Source organism: Cavia porcellus, unplaced genomic scaffold (genome assembly GCF_034190915.1).
Source record: "Cavia porcellus strain 051 isolate PalLab524CR breed Dunkin Hartley unplaced genomic scaffold, mCavPor4.1 scaffold_24, whole genome shotgun sequence".
Taxonomy (NCBI): domain Eukaryota; kingdom Metazoa; phylum Chordata; class Mammalia; order Rodentia; family Caviidae; genus Cavia; species Cavia porcellus.
This window is the reverse complement of record NW_026947507.1, coordinates 49,291,433-49,313,387: the sequence shown is the minus strand read 5'-3', so window position 1 is coordinate 49,313,387 and position 21,955 is coordinate 49,291,433. Positions and strand designations below refer to the sequence as shown.

At 39.2% G+C, this 21,955-nt stretch overlaps 1 protein-coding gene across 5 annotated transcripts in view; it reads left to right on the top strand.

The window, feature by feature from the left end:
* Positions 1-21,955, top strand: part of Ros1 (ROS proto-oncogene 1, receptor tyrosine kinase) — a 140,848-nt gene that overhangs the window by 73,462 nt on the left and 45,431 nt on the right. For 2 of the 5 annotated variants that reach the window (XR_010042720.1, XM_063235031.1), the window contains exons 22-33: positions 36-298; positions 2,267-2,330; positions 2,633-2,835; positions 4,621-4,826; positions 5,683-5,969; positions 8,166-8,345; positions 12,347-12,549; positions 14,329-14,473; positions 15,211-15,443; positions 15,529-15,705; positions 17,443-17,611; positions 21,614-21,731. Coding sequence is in view for 4 of the 5 variants with exons in the window: in XM_063235031.1 (XP_063091101.1) it covers positions 36-298; positions 2,267-2,330; positions 2,633-2,835; positions 4,621-4,826; positions 5,683-5,969; positions 8,166-8,345; positions 12,347-12,549; positions 14,329-14,473; positions 15,211-15,443; positions 15,529-15,705; positions 17,443-17,611; positions 21,614-21,731 (2,248 nt within the window). In the remaining variant the exon portion in view is untranslated. The remainder of the gene's footprint in view (positions 1-35; positions 299-2,266; positions 2,331-2,632; positions 2,836-4,620; positions 4,827-5,682; positions 5,970-8,165; positions 8,346-12,346; positions 12,550-14,328; positions 14,474-15,210; positions 15,444-15,528; positions 15,706-17,442; positions 17,612-21,613; positions 21,732-21,955) is intronic. The other 3 variants (XM_023561601.2, XM_063235032.1, XM_063235033.1) reach the window with 3 other exon arrangements.

Genomic DNA, 21,955 nt, shown 5'->3' with positions numbered 1-21,955 from the left:
TTTCATTTGGCTCTGTCTCCACCTCTGTTTTGCAGTTCCCTCCACCCCAGGAAATCCCAGAATATTTGTGTTGCCAAGTGAAAGATCCCTCACCAAGGATGAAGTCATAGTAGAGTTTAGGTGGGACAAACCTAAGCATGAAAATGGTGTGTTGACAAGATCTGAAATTTTCTATCATATATCCAATCATAGTGATGCAGGAAGAGCATCCAAAGGCTGGATTGCTGTCAATGTCTCTTCCTCAGTGACATCTTTTCAGCTCAAGGCCATGAGTCCTGGATATACTGTTGCCTTCCAGGTATGAGTGAAAACTGGAATATGGGAATCTTACCAATTACTAATGAAGGGTTACTAATGAAGGACTAGGTCAAGAATTCCCACTGTGTCAATTGTTTCAGGCTCACTGTAATCACAGGATCAAGTGAGCAACAAGAGAACACAGGGAAGAAAGGACAACTTGGGTGAAGGGTGTCTTGACAGCTCCCATGCATTCAGGCTACTTTTCAGATTTAGAGTGAGGCAGTATTTGTCACTGAGATCATTACAGGTCACTCAACATAGTTGGGACTTTCGTATTCATTGTCTTGTTTGATCTTCTTATTTTGAAGAAAAACCCAGATCCCTGGGTGTACCAGTGAATTGGCAAGCTGCATGACTCGGAAGTGACCTACCATAGGCCAACTTGTAGAGCTCTTCTGTCCTTGTCACAACATCCCATGAACCACCTGAACACCCGACTTGGATTTCCCAATGGAAATAAAACTCAGAGTCTGCATGATTGGTATCTTACCTGTTTATTGACAGGACAGAAAGAAAGAATAGCAGTCAAGAAAGAAATTTATGAACACTCTATTTTGATATTTTAAATTTCATATAAAATAACATCCCACTGATAATTGAGGGCTTGATGATTTTCATACTCTCATCAATTAGCATGATACAGATAGTGTTTTAAATATTTACAGTTATTTTACATTTATTTTGGGGAAAGTAATGCTTTGGAGATTTGAGTTTCTTGTGGATGTGTTTTCATTTTTCTTTTTGTAAAATTCTAGTTTAATATTCATCTTGATAATCTTAGGTCTACATATTTCAGTCAAAATAGTTCATAAAAGTTAAAGCTAACGCACATTCTTATTTGTTAAAAGTAATGATTCTTCCTAAGTGTATCTGTCTATATGTGTAAGTTTCAGATTTGAGTCACCATAGACCCATGCAATGTGATACATGTGGATTTATATATTTCATTTAACATGGTCCTGTGCAAAACTGAACAATGTTTGGTATCCATAGGCACCATCATAAAATAATACACAAATATTAATATACAGTATATCATAAAATACATTTGATGCCAAAAGATAACAAATAGTACCCAATGTTCTGCTAAGAGAGCGCCTGAGGCTCTATATTTTGAGGCCATCACTATGCATATGAATTTTTTTTTGCTGGCTTTTGTGTGTATGCAGGACTGGGGGATAGAAATGATTTATTGCATAATAAAAGCTGTCTGATTTTTTTAAGAAAAAACTCCTGTTAGGATGTGACCTGTACAATGACAGAAAAGTATACATACTCAGGACATGTGTTTCTATCTGTGCTATTATAGACAAGTTCCATATTTTAATTACAACTCTGGTCCAGTTTCTACTCTTACTCATCATTAGTAGTTGTGAGTATCAAAAGAGATAACACATGTGAAAATAGTTTGAATAATCATTTTTGAATGCAAAGTTTACTATTTTCTCTTTTACAAATATCCTCTAAAATATAATAAATTCAGTTTTTTGAAGTTTTCAGTTGTTGAATTTAAAATAGTGAAAGTTCACAATTTGTTCAGTTTTATTTCTTTCAAATGATTTATGCAATTTATTGATTTTAAAGTATTTATTTGACAAGTACAGATTGTATATAATTAAGACATATATAGCAATGATTTGATATGTGTGTACATTGTATAATAATTACTACCATCAAATCAACCAACCCACCCATCACCTATTTCCCACGTTAAATCCCCAAATGATTTTAGAGATTGCTTTTTGTTATTCAATAGAGATCTATGTCATGTCAACACTTTTCTAGGCTAAAAGCCCCAACATCACATGTATGGGACAGTGTTTTCCCCTTAGTTATTGCTATCCTTAGATGGTAAACAAGGATTGGGAACTTAATAATGGACATCTGGCATGTGAAACAACTTGCTGCCCTGAGACCACTAATGAATGCTTTTTTCTCTCCTATTATTTCTTTTTCTTTGCTTTAGGTTCGAGTCTATGCATCCAAAGGCCCAGGGCCACTTTCTGACATAGTGAAGTCTCAGACATCAGGTATTTGTTATCTGAAATATGTGCAAATAGAAATTTAAAAACATCTATGTAATGATATCTTTAGGGATTCTAATTTCACCTCTGAGCTGAAATTAAGGTCAAATTTTTAAAAATCAGCTTTCTTTATCACCAAAATATGTTAACCAAACCCAGGATGAAAAGACCAGAGGACTGCACTAGGCTAATAGAGTTGAACCCCAAGAGGCCCATGAATTTCAAAACCACTTGAGGCTAACTCAAGAGATTTTGCTAACACTTTGAAGTTAGTTTACTCATGCCTGTTATTTGGTTTTCATTTGCAGAAATCAACCCATATCCTTACCTCATGTCTTTTCTTCACAATGAGATAGTGCTTTTAGATATGGACCAAAATCAAGTTGTGTGGACATTTTTGGCTAAAGGCGATATTAGTGCCCTTGGCTACATAGCTGATGATGGCATGGGGTATTTTGCTCAGGGAGACTCCCTCTTCCTTCTGAACTTGCGCAACCATTCTGGCTCCAAGGTACTTCAACTTTGTGATTTTTTTGAATGTGGGAAGCAAAGCATTTATGTATTATATTGCCCTATAATTAAAACACCTGTATGAGTCATGCCATTAGAATGACTGAAGAGAGTAGATGTTGTACAATTATTTAGCTACAAATAAATACAGAATAGCATTTAGGCAAATTCTTCCAAGAATAATTTGGAAGAGATACTGGCACTGTGTTAGAGTCTGGGGATACAGAGGTGTGAGAGCTTTCTGGAAATACTGAGATAATCAACTTGCAAAGATAAAGGTTTACTTTGGCTCACAGTTCTGGTGGTTCCGTTTATAGCTGTTTGGCCTCCTTGCCTTGGGATCTGTAGTGAGGCAGCAATCATGACTGGGCATACATGGTAGTCAGAACCATCTCCTCATGGGCAAGAAGAGAAAGGAAAAAAGATGAAGGGACCAGTGTTTCCATGCCTTGTGAGGGCACAGACCAAATGCCACCTACCAGTTCTACCTCCTAATGACTCACTTCTTCCTGGTGACACCACTGGCTGGAGTCAAACCCTAACACATGGGCCTTTAAAGGATGCTCCAGACTCGAACTAAAGCAAAAAGGGAAACATCTTACCTTATACCCTTGTGAAACAAATCAGTGTAACACTGGGAAAGCAGGAAGGAGCTTTGGAACCTGACATCTGTAATTTACTACAGACCTACCATTTACTAGGTCTGCGACCACCAGCAAGTTATTTAACTCTGTGGCTAAGTAGTTCTCTTCCTGGGTTCCTGTGAAGGTTAAGTGAGATAACCAGTTAAAGTGAATGCCTGGTGTAGGGTGGGCACTCATTTAATTTCCACCAATATGGAGAGCGGATCAGTACAGCTGTCTCACTAGAACAGGGTTTGGGGAAACTCAGGGAATGGGTGGTGGTGGTTGCAGAACAGAAAAACATCTTGGTCTCAAAGAAGATGAACCACGCGAATGTGGAGCCAAGCAGAGGCAGGAGCAGGGCAAAGGCAGGGGAACCTGGAGCCAGAGCTGTTCAGGGAATCTGGTAGGAGGTGCTCTGCAGGAGGCATGAGAGGCAGCAGGCAGGAACGCTAGGCAGGTAGGCAAGGGCCCAAACATAAGGGACCTCCTTTACCTGCCAGGGAGCCAGCTCTTCCCCTGGAAGGCAACAACAAGCCACTGGAGCCATTGAGTAGGGCCTTAATGCAGTCAAATTGCACTGTGGAAAGACCTCTGTGTTAGCAGTGTGAGTGATGACTTAGGGCTATATCTGATACAACCAGGAGGCTACAAAAGAAATTAAGTAGGAATCATTAAGGCAAGAGAGAGGTGACAGGCAGAGAGGTGAGAAGGAAGGGGACAAGCTAGGAGAGATGCTTCAAGTGAGAACAGCTCTGTAGATACAACGCCAAGAGGAAAACACCAAGGGAATACCTTGGTTAGGTGAATGGGTAGCTGTAAAATACAGCAGGTGAGGGACAAGGAAGGGTTGGGGTGGGGTGATGGGTCATCATATGGAGAAGTTCAACAGGCATTTGCTTTTGAGTCAGTAACTCTGTGAGGGATCTTGTATAAAGATCTGGATACTTAGCACTGCTCTATGAATCATTATTGAAGCTGTAGGAGTTAAAATTATCTAAGAACATACACGATGTGAGAAGAGGCTTATGGCACAATAGTACACAGCGCAGGATTATTGGGACTTTGTATCGCAATAAATAAATGATATAAATAATCAAAGAATTCTTCAAATTAAAAAAATTAATCCTATTTTCCTGCCCATGTTCTCTACTAATGCTAAGCTTTTCCAAGATGCACATATTTCCGGCATCACACTCCTTACTGTCAACTGGATTTCAAGGCACCTCTACTTTGTGCGAAAAGAATCACAAAATGGAACACAAATATTCGATGTTGATCTTGAACACAAGGTGAAACGCCCCAGTGAACTGAAGATTTGTAACAGGAATTCAACAATAATTTCACTTTCTGTATATCCTCTTTTAAGGTACATAAATGTATCTCTTCCCATCATGATGAAATAAACATAGACATGTTTAATGTAATATTTTTTATTTAACTTTAGAAGCCAAGGATGGGAAAATAAGCTTAGCTTTCTTGGTTTACCATAGTAACCCATAATAAGTAATTCTGCTTACAAATTATAAGCCCACAACTACAAATATGAAACCTAAATCCACACTGATGATTTGACTACCCTAAAGTTAGGCCAGTTACAAGGAAGAAGCCACTTAAAGATTTTTATATTAATAAATTTAACAATATCAGTTTGTAAGGAAAAGACAGACTGAGACAGTGACAGGGAATGGGCAGCAGGTTTTCCTCAGCAGAAGCTACTCTGGGCTCAGCCACCCTGGTTTAATTAATAATGTCCTCGCGAGATGGATTTTAAGGCCTCTGCACAGTAACTGAATAGCAACTTCTCAGGTTGGAAAGATTTTGTGTCATAAGACTGAATATAGGCTATTTTGAAGTTACAGGGTTAGTTAGCCTTCAGAACAGAAACAGAGAAGAGGAACAGAAAGGAGATGAGTGCAATAAAAGTGTGCAAGCCCATTTCAGATTTGCAGCCTTGTAGGGGGCTGTGGAAGGTGGCTGGACTATGAACACCTGAGGTCATAGTCTAAGGCTTTTACTTGTAAACATTTACTAACAAATTATTGGGAAATACTGAGTTAGATTTCTTGTGACTTCCTTTTCTGAAGAAGGTTACTGGACATTTGGACGTGTTCTTTCTGAAGGATGTATTTGTCCCTTCATTACAGTGATAGAGCTTTATTAAAAGCTAAATTTGAAACAGCATATTTTGCTCATTAAGAAGAACTTTTTCTTTCCTTCTATAGTCGCTTATATTGGACAGAAAATTCCAATTTGGGCTGTCAGATGTTCTACTACAGTATTAGCAATCACACCTTGCATCACATTCTGCAACCCACAGCCACAAACCAACAAAGTGGAAGAGTCCAATGTTCTTGTAATGTGACTGAATTTGACTTAAGTGGAACAATGACTATTGATACTTGTGACCTAGAGAAGCCATGGATATACTTTGCCAAAAGGCAAGAGATCTGGGCCATGGATCTGGATGGGTGCCAGTGCTGGAGAGTTATCAAGGTGCCTGCTGTACATGGTAAGACATTGGTGTGTACTCATCTTCAGTAACAGCCTCTCTTGTCCCATTAGCAAGGGCTTGCTTTCCACATACACCTAAAAGAATATACTCATAGAGTTTGCTGTGGGCCATGCCCAGTGCTCTGGTACAACTCAAGACGAATTGCTTCCAGGGGAGTTGTCTGTGGACATTCACAAAATTTTCTTAATCTGTGTCTTTAAAACTTTGTAATTAGCAATAGAGCTACAATTTAATGCATTTAATTCTGTACTCCAACCATGCTCCTCAGTACATTATCTCATATGATCTTCAAAATATCTCAGTGAGGTAGATATTGGTACCCTCATCTTACAGAAGGGAAATCTGACACGGAGGGGTAGTAACTGTTTAAAAGGCCACAGTCAGCTGAGGCATTGGAACTGAATCTAACTACACACCTGTGATCTTACCAGTAGACTGGGTTATTTCCACTTTGATGACTGTATGGACTCTACTTTCCATATGAATCGGTCAATACTTGGAAAATCTACCTTTTGAAATTCACAGGCTTGTGGAAGAAATGCTTGCAAATCTTAAATGATTTTGGAGCCTTCTACTTAGGAGTGGTTCCAACAGAAAAAAAATATACTTTGAATACCCCATGTACACTTCCAGTGGCCTACATCTCACTGTCCAATACAGTAATCACTAGTCAGTTACATGCTATAATTTAAATTTAAATAATTAAAATTGAATAAACTTAAACACTTACTTCATCAGGTGTCCTGGTCACATTCAAGTGCTCAAAAGCCACAAAGACTTAATGGGTCTTGCATTGGACAACAGCTATAAAATATTTCTCCATCCTGGTCTCGCATCAAATTCCCCATCCCTACCGTTGGGGGCTCTTTGCCTGTCTTTAATAAGAACCTTGTCAGGCTGCAAGAATCCCCATCCTTTGGATCTTTTCTTAGTGATTTTCCAGCCACTAACTCCACTGAGCTCACTGTGTATCACTCCCCAACTGTCTTTGTTGTATTAGGACATCTCTTGTCCCCATTACCAAGAGTCTCAACCAAAGTCTTTCTTGTAATTTTAACAAGTGTCAGAATATTTTAAAAAAACATTCACTGTACAAGAATCATTTAGTGCTTACCATGTTGGAAGACATCCCCTCACTTGTTTATTAAAAGGCAGTCACTACTTTGTAAAGAGGTCTGTATAATTTTTTGGATAATTCTTTGTATCAGATATTTTTCTTACATTTAAATGAAGTTTTCTCTCCATTCCTTGCTCTTATTTCTGACTTCTAAGTTATTAGAGAAGATGTGAATCATTTTCCACATGATAGCCATTCAGTCACGTAGAGACAGCTGCTGTAGCCACTTCTGAGCATGTTACTGAAGAACTCAAGTCACCTATAACTTGAATTATCTGTCTCAGGGAATGAGTCTTCTAGACGTTCTTTGCATTGCTCACGCCTCTTCCATTCCAGCTGGTTAATCTCCTCTAAAATGTCAGTGCTAAGCTCTCCACATTTTCTGGTTGGTGCAGGGCAGACACTGTTTCCTAGATCTTTTCACTGTAACTAAAGGTGGTCTCGGATCTTGGGGCCACCCATCAACTCTAACATCTACAGTCCTACTTCACATGAAATACTAGTAAGCCAAATGTATTTTACTTATTAATTTATGGTTGATTTGAATCCTGTTTAGGATTTTATGCTTTTTCTCTGTTAAATTTCAATCCATTTCCTGATTCTGTTGTGACCTATTTAATTTTCAAGGCTATCACTGACCTGCTTGTGACAGTGATAATCATATGTTATCTATACATGTGATAAATGTGTTTATTCATTCTTCCAAGCCAATGATAAAAACACTGAGCAAGGCACTGAGCCCTTCTCAGTCATCCAGTGCTGTGGGTTGGCATGATCTGCCCTGGGGTCACAGGGTCTGGGTTTGAGTCCTGGCTCTGTCCTTAGCAGCTTTGTGGCTCTCAGCAGATTACTCCTTCCAGCACTAGATCACAAGGCTGATAATAATGGTGTTTCCTGTAACGACTTGATGTGGAAATAAAATCCCTCATTAAGCCAAAATGAGACATCATGTAAAAATATTATTTCGTATTGAAATAATAGAAAGATTCAAAATGTAGCAGTTATAAAGGATTTCATATATTGGTGAGTAAAACACTTGGGATGTATAATTCGTTCTTTACTCCATGTTTAATCAGCAGGCGAGGCCCTTGTTAGCTTAACTGTGGATAAAGAGTTTATATATTGGATCATCACAGCGAAAGACAGCAGTCAGATTTATCAAGCAAAGAAGAGAAGCGGGGCTGCTGTTTCCCGGGTGAGGGCCCCGCAGAGCCAGCGCGTGTTGACCTATAGCTGCGTCGTGCAGCCTTTCCCAGGTACTCAGGGCGCCTTCCTGTCTCCCTCTAGGGCCAGTCCTCCACCCCGCTGCCAAGCTCTCCCTTTTGTCCTGCGCCCCATCAGTGTTTGGTGCGCACTGTGATTGCTGCTTGCATGGGACACGCGTCACGTCTGGGCTGTCCTTGGCTTGGCGGTGTAAGCACCTCCCTCGGGACACCAGCCTTATCCCTGCCTGGCGTCTTTCTTTCCTCAAATCCATAATTTCTCTTCTGCCTTTTTTTTTTTTTTTCCTCTTACTGATAATTTAGGTCTCCCAGTGGTATCAAAAAGCATCGCATAAAACCTCAAGTCCTTTTCAAGAAACGGTGCATACTCGTTGCAGTATAATGTGTCTTGTATTGGGTAGTGTGATGCACTGAAGTCGTATATTAATATGAGAATTACTACATGGTTACTCTGTGCCATTTAACGTGGGCAAGTCTGTGCTGCTGTTTTCATTAAGTTCCTGCCTTAGTGACGTTGATAGAGTTTTTTAGTGTTGTATCTCTAATCTTAATTACTCCTTGAGCTGTATGAATTTTATAGAATAATGTTGTATAATGCAATGGTTTATAGAAATGTATGGATCGCATTATATCAGGACTATGTGTTTGCTACAGTTGAGGGTCATAACAAAAGCCTGGCAAATCTGTAAACCAAACAACCAAGCAAAAACAATATCACTACTATGTTTTCTTATGGATGACATTCTAACCTAAAACAGTTTTGACTCTTTTATCAAGATTTCTCTGTCTTTAGCTTAAAATGTCATTCTAAATTAAGCATAACTCACTCTGAGGGACAGAAATGAACAAGCAAACTTTTTTGTTTCAATTATAAAATATGAAATGCTGGGTCAGGTAAGAATTTATAAATAGGCTTAGCTCATGTTTTTATAAATAAATCATTTTCCACTTTGAGAAACTGAAAACATTTTAAGTCTATGTGACTTCTAGTGTCTGGTCCAGCACACAGGAAATTTGAAAATTGCCACTTCCCTGCAAGTAAAAATCTGAGCAGATGGAAAACTCAGTTCTTCCTAGATCCATGGGAAAAGTGAGGTTATGGGCCAAACCGCTTTCCCCAAAATTAGGAAAAAAGTTAAGTGATTATACATTTATAGTTTACTGGAACAAAAACCCACCAGCAAAAGGCTTTGAGGGAGAAGAGAATTGTGTTAGAGACTCAGCATGGGCAGCTCTGAGAGTTAAAAATTCTAGAGGGACTCAGTCATAAAGGGTTCCCACACTTCTCTGAGTTTATCAGCAGGAGCCTGACCTGATTCTCACAGCAGATATCTTTTAAAACCTTGTTTTCTACCAGGCAGAGAAGGAAAGGAGCAATCTCAAAGCAGACTAGACTATTCTGTTCTAACAAGGTTGCTCTCAGAGAAACTAACCCACAGCCCAACATTCTGGATTTATCGGATCTAATTTCAGTTCTTCATCTAGAGGCACAGTCGCTAAAAGTCTGAAACTTAATTGAGAACTACAGACTACTTCCCTTCCTCTTCACATTGCTACTATATAACTAAAGGTTCATTCATTTACAGCAGTTTCTTTTATCTAGCAATCCTGCGTGGTTATCAAGAGAAAATGACCAGGCATTCTGAAAGCCCTAACGAATAGGCTGATGATACAGAGCAAGCCCAAGAATCAGACTGTGATGGCAAGGGTATTGGCACCATCAGACTTGGAATTGAAAACAGCAACAATACATATGCTAATGGTTTAATAAAGTCATTAATAAGACATGAGTAACATAAACGGAAATCCCACAAGCAAAACAAAATGAAAATACCAGAGATAAAACACTGTAACAGAAACAAAAAGCACCTTTAAAAAACTGACTATTAATTAGCATAGTTGAGCTTGAGGATATCTCAAGGGAAACAACTAAAATAGCACACAAAAGAGAGAAATGATCAACAAAGAAACAAATAGAACATAGTATCCAAGTACTCTGGGACAGCTACACAGATCTAACACAAATAAGAATACCAGGGTTAGGGGAAAGAGAAAGGAATGGAAGAAATGTAAAACAGTAATAACTAAGGTTTTCCTCAAATTAATATCAAGAAAGTTCTAGGAATAGGATGTCCAGAGAAAGCCAAGCAGGATAATGTGAGCTATGGCTTTGGGGTGATAAAGGTGCATGGATGTTGGGCCTGCAGACGTACCACTCTAGGGGTGCTGATGGAGGGAAGAGTATGCATGTATGGGAACATATATGTGGGGAGTCTCTATTTTCTCCTCAGTTTTACTGGAAATCAAAAACTGCACTATAAGTAACATCCGTACTTTTAAAAAAGTACGGATGGAATATCTGTTTAAAGTTGAATAACACACTGCCAAAACGTACATTAATACACATCCTTAAAAATTCTGAAGGTAGTATTAGTTTTTATTACTGAAACTCATGAAAAGTATGATTCATATAATGCTATCATTATTTTCTTTGAAAAAAAGGTAGCAATTTTTGCAACTTTCAAGGTACATTATCCAGAGTTTTGTATCTCTATCTGCTGGGAATTTTTAGCAATTACCTATTGCTGTGTTCCTTTTTCTCCCAAGCTTCTTTACATCTTCAAAATGTAAAGGGTAAAGAAAAAAAAAGGTCTGGAAAAACCTGCCCTGAATGACATTTCCAGTACTTCAATGTATCCTGCCATATCTGTTAAGTAAAAATAAAACAATGAGAAAGCACCAGGCGTCGGTACATTGGATTATTGCTGCAGTTGCTACCATGAGGGCTCTATTCTCGCTTTAGACTAGAAGTCAGCACAGATGAATACTATCATATAAGTATTACTGGAGTTTTAGCCCAAGAACTTCGTACTCTAATAGTCGATAAATAATGCTCCCAAAAGTAAAACTTAGCCCACACCAATGTAGCTAGTGCTCTGGCAGAAGATCCAGGGCAGGGCAGGAATGGAGCAGATAGCTGTGACCTGCATGTTGTGGCCCAGGAAAGAGATTGCCATTAACTGAGCCTGAGCAAGGTTACTCCAAGAGAGGACTGTCAGGTGGAGTAGGTGCAGTTTTCAGGCAGTGGACGGTGATTAGAACGCAGGGTGACTTTCTCGAGTCAGAGGTGGAGTTGAGCATTTGCAAGGATCTTGAGTACAGAGTGCACTGATGATCACAGCATGCTTCTCTGTTAAGGTTCACAGAAAATTATACTTCGCTTACCTGCACTTTGTGTTCTCTATGCATGATGGTGAAATCCTTTACGTGATGTGTGATCACAATGAATAGATTGGAATCTGCATTCGATTCCCAGTAAGTGAAGTCTGACCTGAGAGGTTCTGCCATCCTGCAGGGTGACAGGTGCACCATGCCTCCGGCAGTTTCTGGGAGGGTGTTCCCTAGGGTGCTGGGTACAGCATGGTGGCTGTGTGCCGTGATCAGGCAGCTCCACTGTGCCACCAAGCACCTCTTTTTCGACTCCTCCCTGGTTTCTAAGCATGGCATCCAGTCACTTTTTGCAGAATGACTGCTGCCTCTCTAGACCTTGCATCAGCATCCCAGGCAGAGAAAGAGCCAAGGGCAGGGGATGTGGAGGAGCCACTTTGCCCTCAGTATAGCAAGACAGCTGCTGCTCTGGAAGTTGGAACAGACACTTATTCCTCTCTGAGGGGCTGCACTGTGTCCCTTGATTGTCCTGGGTGCTGTTTCCCTCCAGGCATGCCAGCTGGAGGAATACCAGGCAGGCACGAGCTTGAGAAAAAGGGATGGAAGTTCAGTGGCATCTCGCAGCATTTGCTCCACACAGTATCAAAATTACAGTCATTGTTTCTTCAAAGAAGAAGCATTGTTATTTCAAAAGCATTTTCATGCTTATTCTTTCAAGCAAAAGTCATGTGTTCTACCTTTAATATTACCCCTGATAATATTAAAGATTATTTAGGTTATTTCTAACCTTTAATATTACCCCTGATGTAAATGAACCTATTGTCCTTCTTGTATGAATATTGTCCTTCATTTTCTTCTTATTTTAGATAAAGCATTTCTATTTCTAGCTTCAAATATTGCAGAACCAGCTATACTCAATGCCACCAACACCAGCCTCACAATTGCATTGCCTCCAGCCAAGACAAACCGCACTTGGAAGGGTCTCGCTGGCCCAACTGCAACATACCTGGTTTATTATGCAGCACTTGATGATGGGACAAACAGCTCTTACCTGGAATATAAAATACTGGTGAGACTGAAGCTAGTGATTTTTGTGTTTGTCACAAGATGCCTTCTATCACTGCAAAATCTTTCCCATATGTTTTGAAGTGTGCTACTATGCAAGGTCTCACACCTTCTGATTCATCTCATGTACTGTGCTCCAGGTTTCTTGTCTAGGAATAGGTTAAGCTATGAGGACATTTAAAATATCTTTTTATTTAAAAAAAAGAAAAGAAAAGAAAAGAAAACAGTATAAGGGTACAAGTAATACAGAACTACAAAAAAAAGTAAGATCACTAGTTAATAGATTACATATTGTCATCTTAGAAATAGTTGTTTAAGTTACAGGATTAAAGCATACCAAGTGAACATTCAAACAGTGAGACTGCAAACAGTTGTGCTCAAAGATCCAACAAAAACTCAGGAATATGGTCATCTATCTTAACATACCTAAACACACTTGCAGTTGTATCCTTTAGAGCACTTTTTTTCCTCCCTTTTTTACAACAAAATTTACACATTTTGGGTTTTATTACTTCCATAGTTCTTATTACTTTTTTGGGGGAAGAGAATAAAACCAAATATGACAAAACAAAGCAGTCAGTCAAAACCAAGGACAGACATAGAACATGATGTAAAACAGAATAGAAGGTTATCAACAATGGTTACCATAATGCCTCTTGCTTCCTTAAAAAGAATTGCCTATATCATTAGGTAGAATAAAATGGAACAAAACAGTACAGAACAAGACCAATAAAATCTAAACATTGGAAATATTACAGGACTTCAAAAGAAGGTAATAGTCAAACCAGAATGGGCATCATAGTGAATCTTATTGCCTTCAGAGTAGTTGCCTATACCCAGCTATGAGGACTTTTATGAACTCTGGCCAGTTGATGGATCACCATGGTAATAGATCCTGAGTGTCCCCCCAAAATTGGGTCATTCCCCTGAGGGTTATCTATCCCTAGAGAGTTTTAGAGACTTCTTTTCATGGTCTATTCAGCAGATTGAAGATTGAAGAATAAGAAATGATTGAGCAGAAGGGACATTGCCAGCTATTTGTTCTTCATAGCATTTATCTAATGTAACCATTGAAAATTATAGTTTGCCTATTTCTCATGCACAGCTATATGGGGACCATGCCTTTCTCCAGATGTTTCTTGAGTAAATTGATGGTTTGACACCATTAATTCCAACATTGGCATTTGTTTTTCATATGTCCCAGTGAGGGAATTATACAGCCAGTATTGTGTTTTGTGCTTGGCTTTATTTAATTCAAAAAGTGAAACTGGCCATCATCTGTTGAACATTACATGCTATATACTTTGTACACATAATTCTTTGTCACTTAAAACTTCATAGATGATTCCAATTCAAGGCTGAGGACTGCTTGTCTAAGGATCATCCATTTTACTCTTTTAAACATTACTTCTAAGAATGATTAGAAGTATCATATTGCTTAATCTTATATTCACTATGTGTCGCAACCTTATAATATCATCTTGCTGAATTTCCAGTGTAAGGACAATAACATAAGTGCCCTCTCCAGGGAGTTTAGCTTCTTGTGTGAAATAGTATTTTGCAAAATTGACTGAGGACTGTTAATCACTTGGCATTTATTCATGGAGGCATTCAACAACTGAGATCTGGATAGATTAAGAAAGTGACATTATTATTGACAACCTAGAATTAAAAAATAAATTACATTTTTTGAGTCTTTAAATTTTTTCTCTTTGGTTAAATAATTTCTATACACTTGTACAAGGTATAAAAATAAGCTATTTACTTTAAAAATTAATTACAGGAATCTCAAGAAAGGATAGCTCTTATTGAAGGTTTACAACCATTTTCAACATACATAATAAAAATGGCTGTAAAGAATTATTATTCAGATTCTCGGGAACATTTACCTTTGGGAGAAGCGATCTGGGGAAAGACGAAAAGTGGCGGTGAGTGAGGGGCTTGGTGTGGGTTTGAAGCAGGTCTTTGTATGTGGTATGTGTATTTCTATTTGGTTTCTTTAAACCTGAATAATACTTAATAATAAGTATTATGTGAGCTTTTAAGGTTTAATAAAGAAAATGAGTTTTAATAAGGAAAATGAAAGATATTTTGAACTTGACCCTTCTGCTAACCATGCAGGATTATAAATAATATTACATCAAAGTGGTAAGCTACTCCAGGAGGCCAAACTTGAGAAGCAGGGTTGACCAGGAAACATTTCTCGGCCTCGCCACACAGTGTCGCCCTACCGCCACACCCCCGCAGGTCTCTGTGAGGAGGCAAAGCTGAGGCTCTTCTCTGTCCTTATTGCTCTGAGCCCACTGAGAGTTAAAGCAACAAACATGGCTGTCTTAAAGAGAATGGCTTTGGAATAATAGAGGATGTTTTAAAAGGAGGTGACGATTTCTTTCAGATCTTAGAACGCTCTTTACAAAGCTCATCTGTTGGGTAATTTTCATTAGCTGCACCCTTGAGCTGGAATCAGAGAACAATTTGGTCATTAAGCAAAAGTAGGTGAGAGCCTCTCAGGCCCCAAACTACCTCACCATGCAAGAGGCTGGCTGACTTCCGTCTGCTGTTCCTCCTGCTCACGACGGGGTCACTCTTCACCCATGACACCTTCCTCCTTTCTACATAGAGAGCAGTTGCAACACCTCTCACCTGTGGTTACCATTTATGTCAGTTCCAGGGGCTGTTTGGTTCATTAACACAACCGTGCTGTCAGATGCCAGACTCCTTGTGTCCTGGAGAGGATCTCACCAGCCAAATGGCCCTGCAGAGCTGGTTCGCTACCAGCTGGCAATCTCAAATCTGCCCCTGATTCCCAAGGCTCCTCTAAGACAAAGCCAGTTCCCAAATGCAAGGTTTGCTGTCCTGCTTGCGACTCTGTCTGGCGGACAGCTGTATGTGCTAAAGGTATAGAATGGGGTGGGTACTTTTACTGCCATTCCCAAGCTCCTATGTGTGAAAAGGTTAAGCAGCTGTTCTTTTCTACCACAAGGTTCTGGCCTGCCACCCTGAGGAACTGTGGTGTGCCGAGAGTCTTCCTGTCTCTGTCAAAATGTTTGACACACCAGAGAAACCGTATGCCTTGGCTCCGGAGAACACTAGTTTGCGATTAGATTGGAAGGCTCCATCCCATGGTAACCTCTCAAGATTTTGGTTTGAACTCCAAAAGGTAAAATTTTTATGCAAATATCTTATGATATAGAGTAAGTTGGAAGCTTTTTCATATATCTGCTGTCTTGCATAAATCAACAATAAATTTGTCAAAATTCAGTGATTCAAGTTTAGCACAGAGAAGCAGTAAGTCATGCAGACTAACTTCTGATGGAAAGAATTCCAGAGAGATTAATGTGCTTTTAAACAACTCTGTCTAAAAGGTGTAAGTTATACTTTACAAATTACACTGGCTTTTATTTAGTATGTTTTTTTTGTTTGAAGTCCATAACACTTTGATGTTTTCTATGAGAAAGTGAAAAAAATGAACAAACAAACAAACAACCCAAAATCTTGTTTAGAAATATCCTTTCAAGCTGGCATGGTGGAGCATGCCTGCAATTGCAACACTTAGGGGGCCTGATGCAGGAGGATCACACATTCAAGTCTCAAGACTCTATCTCAAAAAAGAAAGGGGGTAGCACAAGTCCCTGAGTCTGATCCCTAGTACTACAAAATACCAGTCTCTTCCATCACGTGAGGGCTGTGCAGCCTCCACGGGACATTTAGAAAGTCACGAAGCTGAATGTGTTAAGATGCTGTCGTCCCTGCATGCGCAGTCATCTCAAATGCAAGTGTTTCGAGGTGCACTGTGAGGTCCACAAGGGAGGCCCAGAGTACCACAAGGCCAAAGAGGGACCTCCAGCCAGGGAGCTCTGTGCCTGTGAGTGGCCTGGACCTGCCACATGAGGCAGGGTGGCTGAGGACGGCCCAACACTTCTGAGATGCTGCGACCCAGGGACAAAGAGACTAGGTGTCCTGTAAACAGCAATCCTTTTAGAAAAGAAAGAGGAGAACATGGTAGATATTGTCTCTTTATTTTCTGTCATAGTTTCCTTGTCTGGAACATTGAAGAAGTTAGAATACAAGGCTAATTTTTAATCTAGGTTTTGAACTATATAGATTTTTCTTCAAAGAAATCACAAATGTATAGGAGAACAGATTAAGGAGATAAAAATAGTTTTGCTTTGGTACATTTTTAATTGAAGTCCATGATAAATCTCAACCAGAAGCAAACATTTGTGCAGTTTCAGTCTGAGATGTCAGAGCCCAGCCCTCCCAAGCATGTCACTGATGACTGACAACTTCCTCTTGGTGATCTTCAGCCCTGCAAGAGCCAGTTTCTGACAGCTGGATCCCTGATCCTTTGTGGTTTCTGGGAAAGCCCAGCCTCTCTCCAGATGGTTGGAGAGGTGCATTCACTGTTCAGCAAGCCCAGTGTGGAGCTTGAGGATTTCTGGATGATGATATGGAATGTTGGTGCTATCACTGACGGTGATTTTTATTGGATCATTACAGAGACAGAACAAACAAGGGCTCAACGTTTGTACATAGGAATTAATCTCTCTCTTTCTTTCTCTCTCTCCCTGTCACACACACACACACACACACACACACACACACACACACAATTCAGAGTAAGTATCCAGTACTCCTCTTTCATTAAGCTGTATGTCTCAGTGCAATAGATACACTGATGAATTTAGCACAGGCAGTGCCACTCACATTACTATTTGAATTCTTTTATTCCCTCTGTTTCCTTCTTTTCTCCTTTCTTTTTATAACAGTGAGGGTACATTTCATTAAAATACAATAGAGAACATTCATAGCTTAGTAAGTTGTGATGGAACATGTCTAATGAAATGCGGGCCTTCATGAGTGCTGAATGAAAAAGGATCTGTCTTTTTTCCCCCAGTGGAAATACAACGAGTTTTTCCATGTCAAAGCTTCCTGCAGCCAGGGTCCTGCTTATACCTGCAGCATCTCAGGTCTCCAGCCTTACACCTCCTACAGGGTCCGGGTGGTGGTGATTTATATGACTGGAGAAAAGAGCCTCTCACCCCCTGAAAGCTTCCAAACAAAAGGTGAGCGCCCTCATGCACAACTCTCGGACAGCCCACAGCATCTCACCTCTTCTTGTCTCTTATCTTACCAATCCTAAAGGTTGAAGTTTTTCTTTAAAAATAGTGCATTACTATTTTTAGAGCTTAAGTGAAGAAATCAGTCAGAGGTTTTTACAGACAATCCTGACCTGTTCTTGTTTAATTCTGAACATGGAAAGTTTTTTCCTTTCAATATTCATATTTCCTCTCTAGCTATGATATTTTGCAGCAGGGGCTATTTTAAGAAAGACAACTGAATGCCGAACAAAAAATTATTGAAAGACTTCTGTATTCCAGATGCAAAAAATAAAAAAAAACTCAATTAGTATTGTGAAAGTTATAGCATATTGATTACATAAGGGCAGAGGGAAAATTTTCCAAAACTTATGACAGTTTTCTTGTTTTTTTTTTTTTTTTTTTTTTTTTTTGGTAGTGGGGATCAAACTCATGACTTCCCGCTTGCCAGGCAGGCACTTATGCCACTTGCTCTTGACACTTTTTCTTTCTTCGATTTTATCAGTTATTTTGTGTCAAGCTGAGATATATTATTTTTTTAAAATTTTATTTAAGGAGGAAAAAGAAAAACAAAAGCAGAGAAAGGATACAAGTTATACAGATTTACAGAAAAAAATAAACAGTAGGAAATCACTAGTTAATGGATTACATATTGTCATCTAAGAAATAATTGTTCAAGTTACAAAATTAAAGCTTATAAAGTGGACATTCCAACAGTGCGACTGCAAACAGTTCTGTTCAGTGATCCCACAAAACTCAGTAATATCATTATCTATGTTATACACTTAAATATACATGCAGTTATATCGTTTAGAGCACTTTCTTTTCCTCTCTTTTGTACAATGACAGCTACACATTTTGGGTTTTGTTGCTCCCACAGTTCTTATTACTTTTTTGGAAGAGAGTAGAACGAAATGTGACATAACAGAACAGAGTCAGTCAAATCGAAAGAGTGGACATAATAGATAATGTAAAAGCATAATACAAGGTGATCAACAATGGTTACCATAATGCCTCCTGCTATCTCTAATAGAATTGCCTATATCATCAGTTATAATAAAATTGAACAAAACAGTAAAGAACAAAACTAACAAAACCTAAACATTGGAGACATTATAGGTCTTCAAAAATAGATAATAGTCAACCAGAATGGGTGTCATAATGAATCCCACTATCTTCACAGCTGTTGCCTAAACTTTTGAACCTGGTACTATCAAGCAAAACAGAATAGAGGAACATTAGTCAAAACAAGATGGTTAAAGCAATACAGGGCTTTAAGTCAAGATAATGGAAAGTCAAAGTGGGTTACCATAATATATCCTGCTATTTTTTAATTTAGTTTTCCCTTAATTAAAAGGATAAAAAAAGTAAATAATAAAATGGAGATTGAGATAAAAGAGGGCATAACAGCAAAACAGCACAGATCAAAACATAACCATTTAAGCAAAATAGTGTTTCACCACAAGATAATCCCAACATAAAAGTAGTTACCATATTGTCGCTTTCCTTGAAATCTTTGAGTATAACTTCGTATACTGTAGCATCAAGCATATCAAAACAATGTAAAACCATTTAAGAGAATGACAGTATTACAGGGTATTTAGAATCAACAGAAAATGAACAATGGTTTCTGTATAATCTCCTTGTCTATAAAAGTTTTTGCTTATACTATCATATATAATAAAATCCATTAAGATACAACCTGTTTAGACCAATGGAGACAGAAGAACAAAAGCTTGATGGGACTTCAAAACAAGATGATACTAAATCAGTATTACCTCTTAAGACGTCATTTTCTCCAAAATAGCTGTTCCTATCATCCAATCTTCTCTGCCTCATTTCTGTTGAGCTCTTTTTCTGTCATTAGTTGTCAGTTTGTCTTCATTTTGTTTTCTGCTCCATTCATTGTGGCCTCTCTGCCACTATGTCTGGATTCTTCGTATTTTTCTTTTTTAGAATATCCTGCAGTATTCTCTGTAGAGTTGAGTTGATGGTTGCATATTCCCCTAGTTCTTCTTTATCCTGGAAGCACCTTGTTTTTCCATGAATTTCCAGGGATAGTTGTGCAGGATATATCAATCTTGGCTGGAGATTATTATCTTTGGAATCTTGAATTATTTCCCCCCACGCTCTTCATGATTTGATGGTTTAGAAGTCTGCTGTAATTCTGATGGGTGTTCCCTTGTAAGTGATCTGTTTCTTGTCTCTGACGGCTTTTAATTTCTGTTCTTGTATTGGATTTCTGGAATTTTAATTATTATATGCCTGGGTGTTGCTCTATTTGGGTTGTAGGTGGCTGGGGTCCTGTATGCTTCATACAACTGAGTATCTTTACCTTTTGCTAAATTAGGAAAATTCTCCTGGATTATTTCTGTGAGTAGCTTTTGTAGTTCATTTGTTTGTGTCCCTACTTCTTCTTTTATGTTTTTAATTCTTAAGTTATAGACCCTCTTATCATCTTCTAGTCTTTGTATTATTGCTGTTTGTTTCTTTGTTATTTTTAAGAAGTTTTTCATTTCATGCTCCCATATTACAAATCTGGCCTACAGTTCAGATAATCTGTCCTTAGTTTCTTTCAAGCTGTTATGCCAGTTTTTGATAGAGTTTTTAGTTTCCTGGTAATCTCTTTGAACCTGCTTCATGTATTCTATGCTTTCTCTATTTTCTCCATTAAACAATTCTCCCCTCTTTTTCTGTTCTTCCATCCCACCATCTGTTTTCTCTTGGGTGGTGTTTAGCATTTCTCTAACTATTCTGCATATGTCTAGCTTCAGGTCATTAATAACTTCATTCCTGAACTTGTCTATGAGGCTCTGGAGATAGCGCCTTATATCTATTGGTGCTGTGTCTGCTATTGCCCCTTTCTCAGGATTGGGGGCCGAGGACCCTTTCTTGTTGCTGTCTCTTCCCATATTCTTTGTTCCTTATATATGCCAGCATATATAGGAGGCCCAGCTTCCTTCCCTGTTGGCCACAGTCTGATTGAATTGCGCTGGCTAGGTGTTCCCGCCCACTGCAGCACACCACAAAGTTGCAGACGAGGCAGTCTATGCGGGGCCCGCCCCTCCAGGTCAATCTACCTTCAGGAGCTGAGACTTGGGTTGTGCTAGCCTACTGGGTCTCAGCCAGCAGCGTCACGTAGGCTAGGCACTGCTTACCAATCCCGCTTGAGAGGGGGATACGTGACTGAAGTCACTGCCGCGCCCTGTTCCCACAAGTCTGCCCGGTCCCAGAATGTCCTCTGTTGGAGTCTCCTAGACCTTGGAAGAGTCCCAGTTTCTCTTACTCACCGCAGGTCAATGCACAGCTCCCCACCTGTCCTGCTTTCAACTCCTTTCATGGATTCCTGTTTTCAGAGCTTTCGCATGTCTCTCTCCCTGCCAAGCTGATGTAGACGCAGTGGTGGCAGCGGGAAACCCAAATCGTGGCTTCCAATGGCGCGGGCTCCAGCTTCCACACTGAGGCTTTTCTGTTCCTGTTATAGCACCAGGATTGCGTTCCCAGTTGATTTCTCTCAGCCCAGTTCATTCTTGGGTCAGCGGGGCATATCTCCTCTTGCTTATGATTCCTTACTCCGCACCATTCCTGAATTCTAAGCTGGGTCTTTCTGAGAGCCTCCGTAGCTGCTGCCATCTGTCTGCCATGTTCTCCCGGAAGTCCCTGAGATATATTGTTAATCCTGTCACCCATTCACCTAATTCATCACTATTAAAAACTTCAGCTGCTCATTTAAAAATGTCTATTGAAATATTCCTGAATTTCTTTTTTTTTTTCTTTTTGGTAGCAGGGATTGGACTCACAACCTCGTGTTTGCCAGGCAATCACTTATGCCACTGAGCTAAATCCCTGGCCCTATTCCTGAATTTATGAACCATATTTTTCTCTCTTCAATATATTCTATAGAAAGATGACATTGCAGAATATTTTATACTTTTAGTTTATCAACCACTGTTTTCTTTTTTCCTAAAGCTGGAGTCCCAAGTAAACCAGGCATTCCTAAACTATTAGAAGGGAGTAAAAATTCAATACAGTGGGAAAAAGCAGAAGATAATGGAAGTGGCCTTATATACTATATCCTTGAGACCAGGTAGGTCTGTTTGCAAAAGTGCTTTATAAACTACAGTGAGTTAAGCAGTTAATTATAAAAGGAGCAAAAGTAAGAATACTTATAAGAGTGTGTTTTTACATAAACACAAAGGGCCTTTGGCTCACAAGGCTCTGCATGCATCATGTTCTCTGTTCAGTACCCAGAGGTCAGTACCCTTGGCATTCTGATTACCAGGCATAGCACAGCACACCATTCTCAGAAAT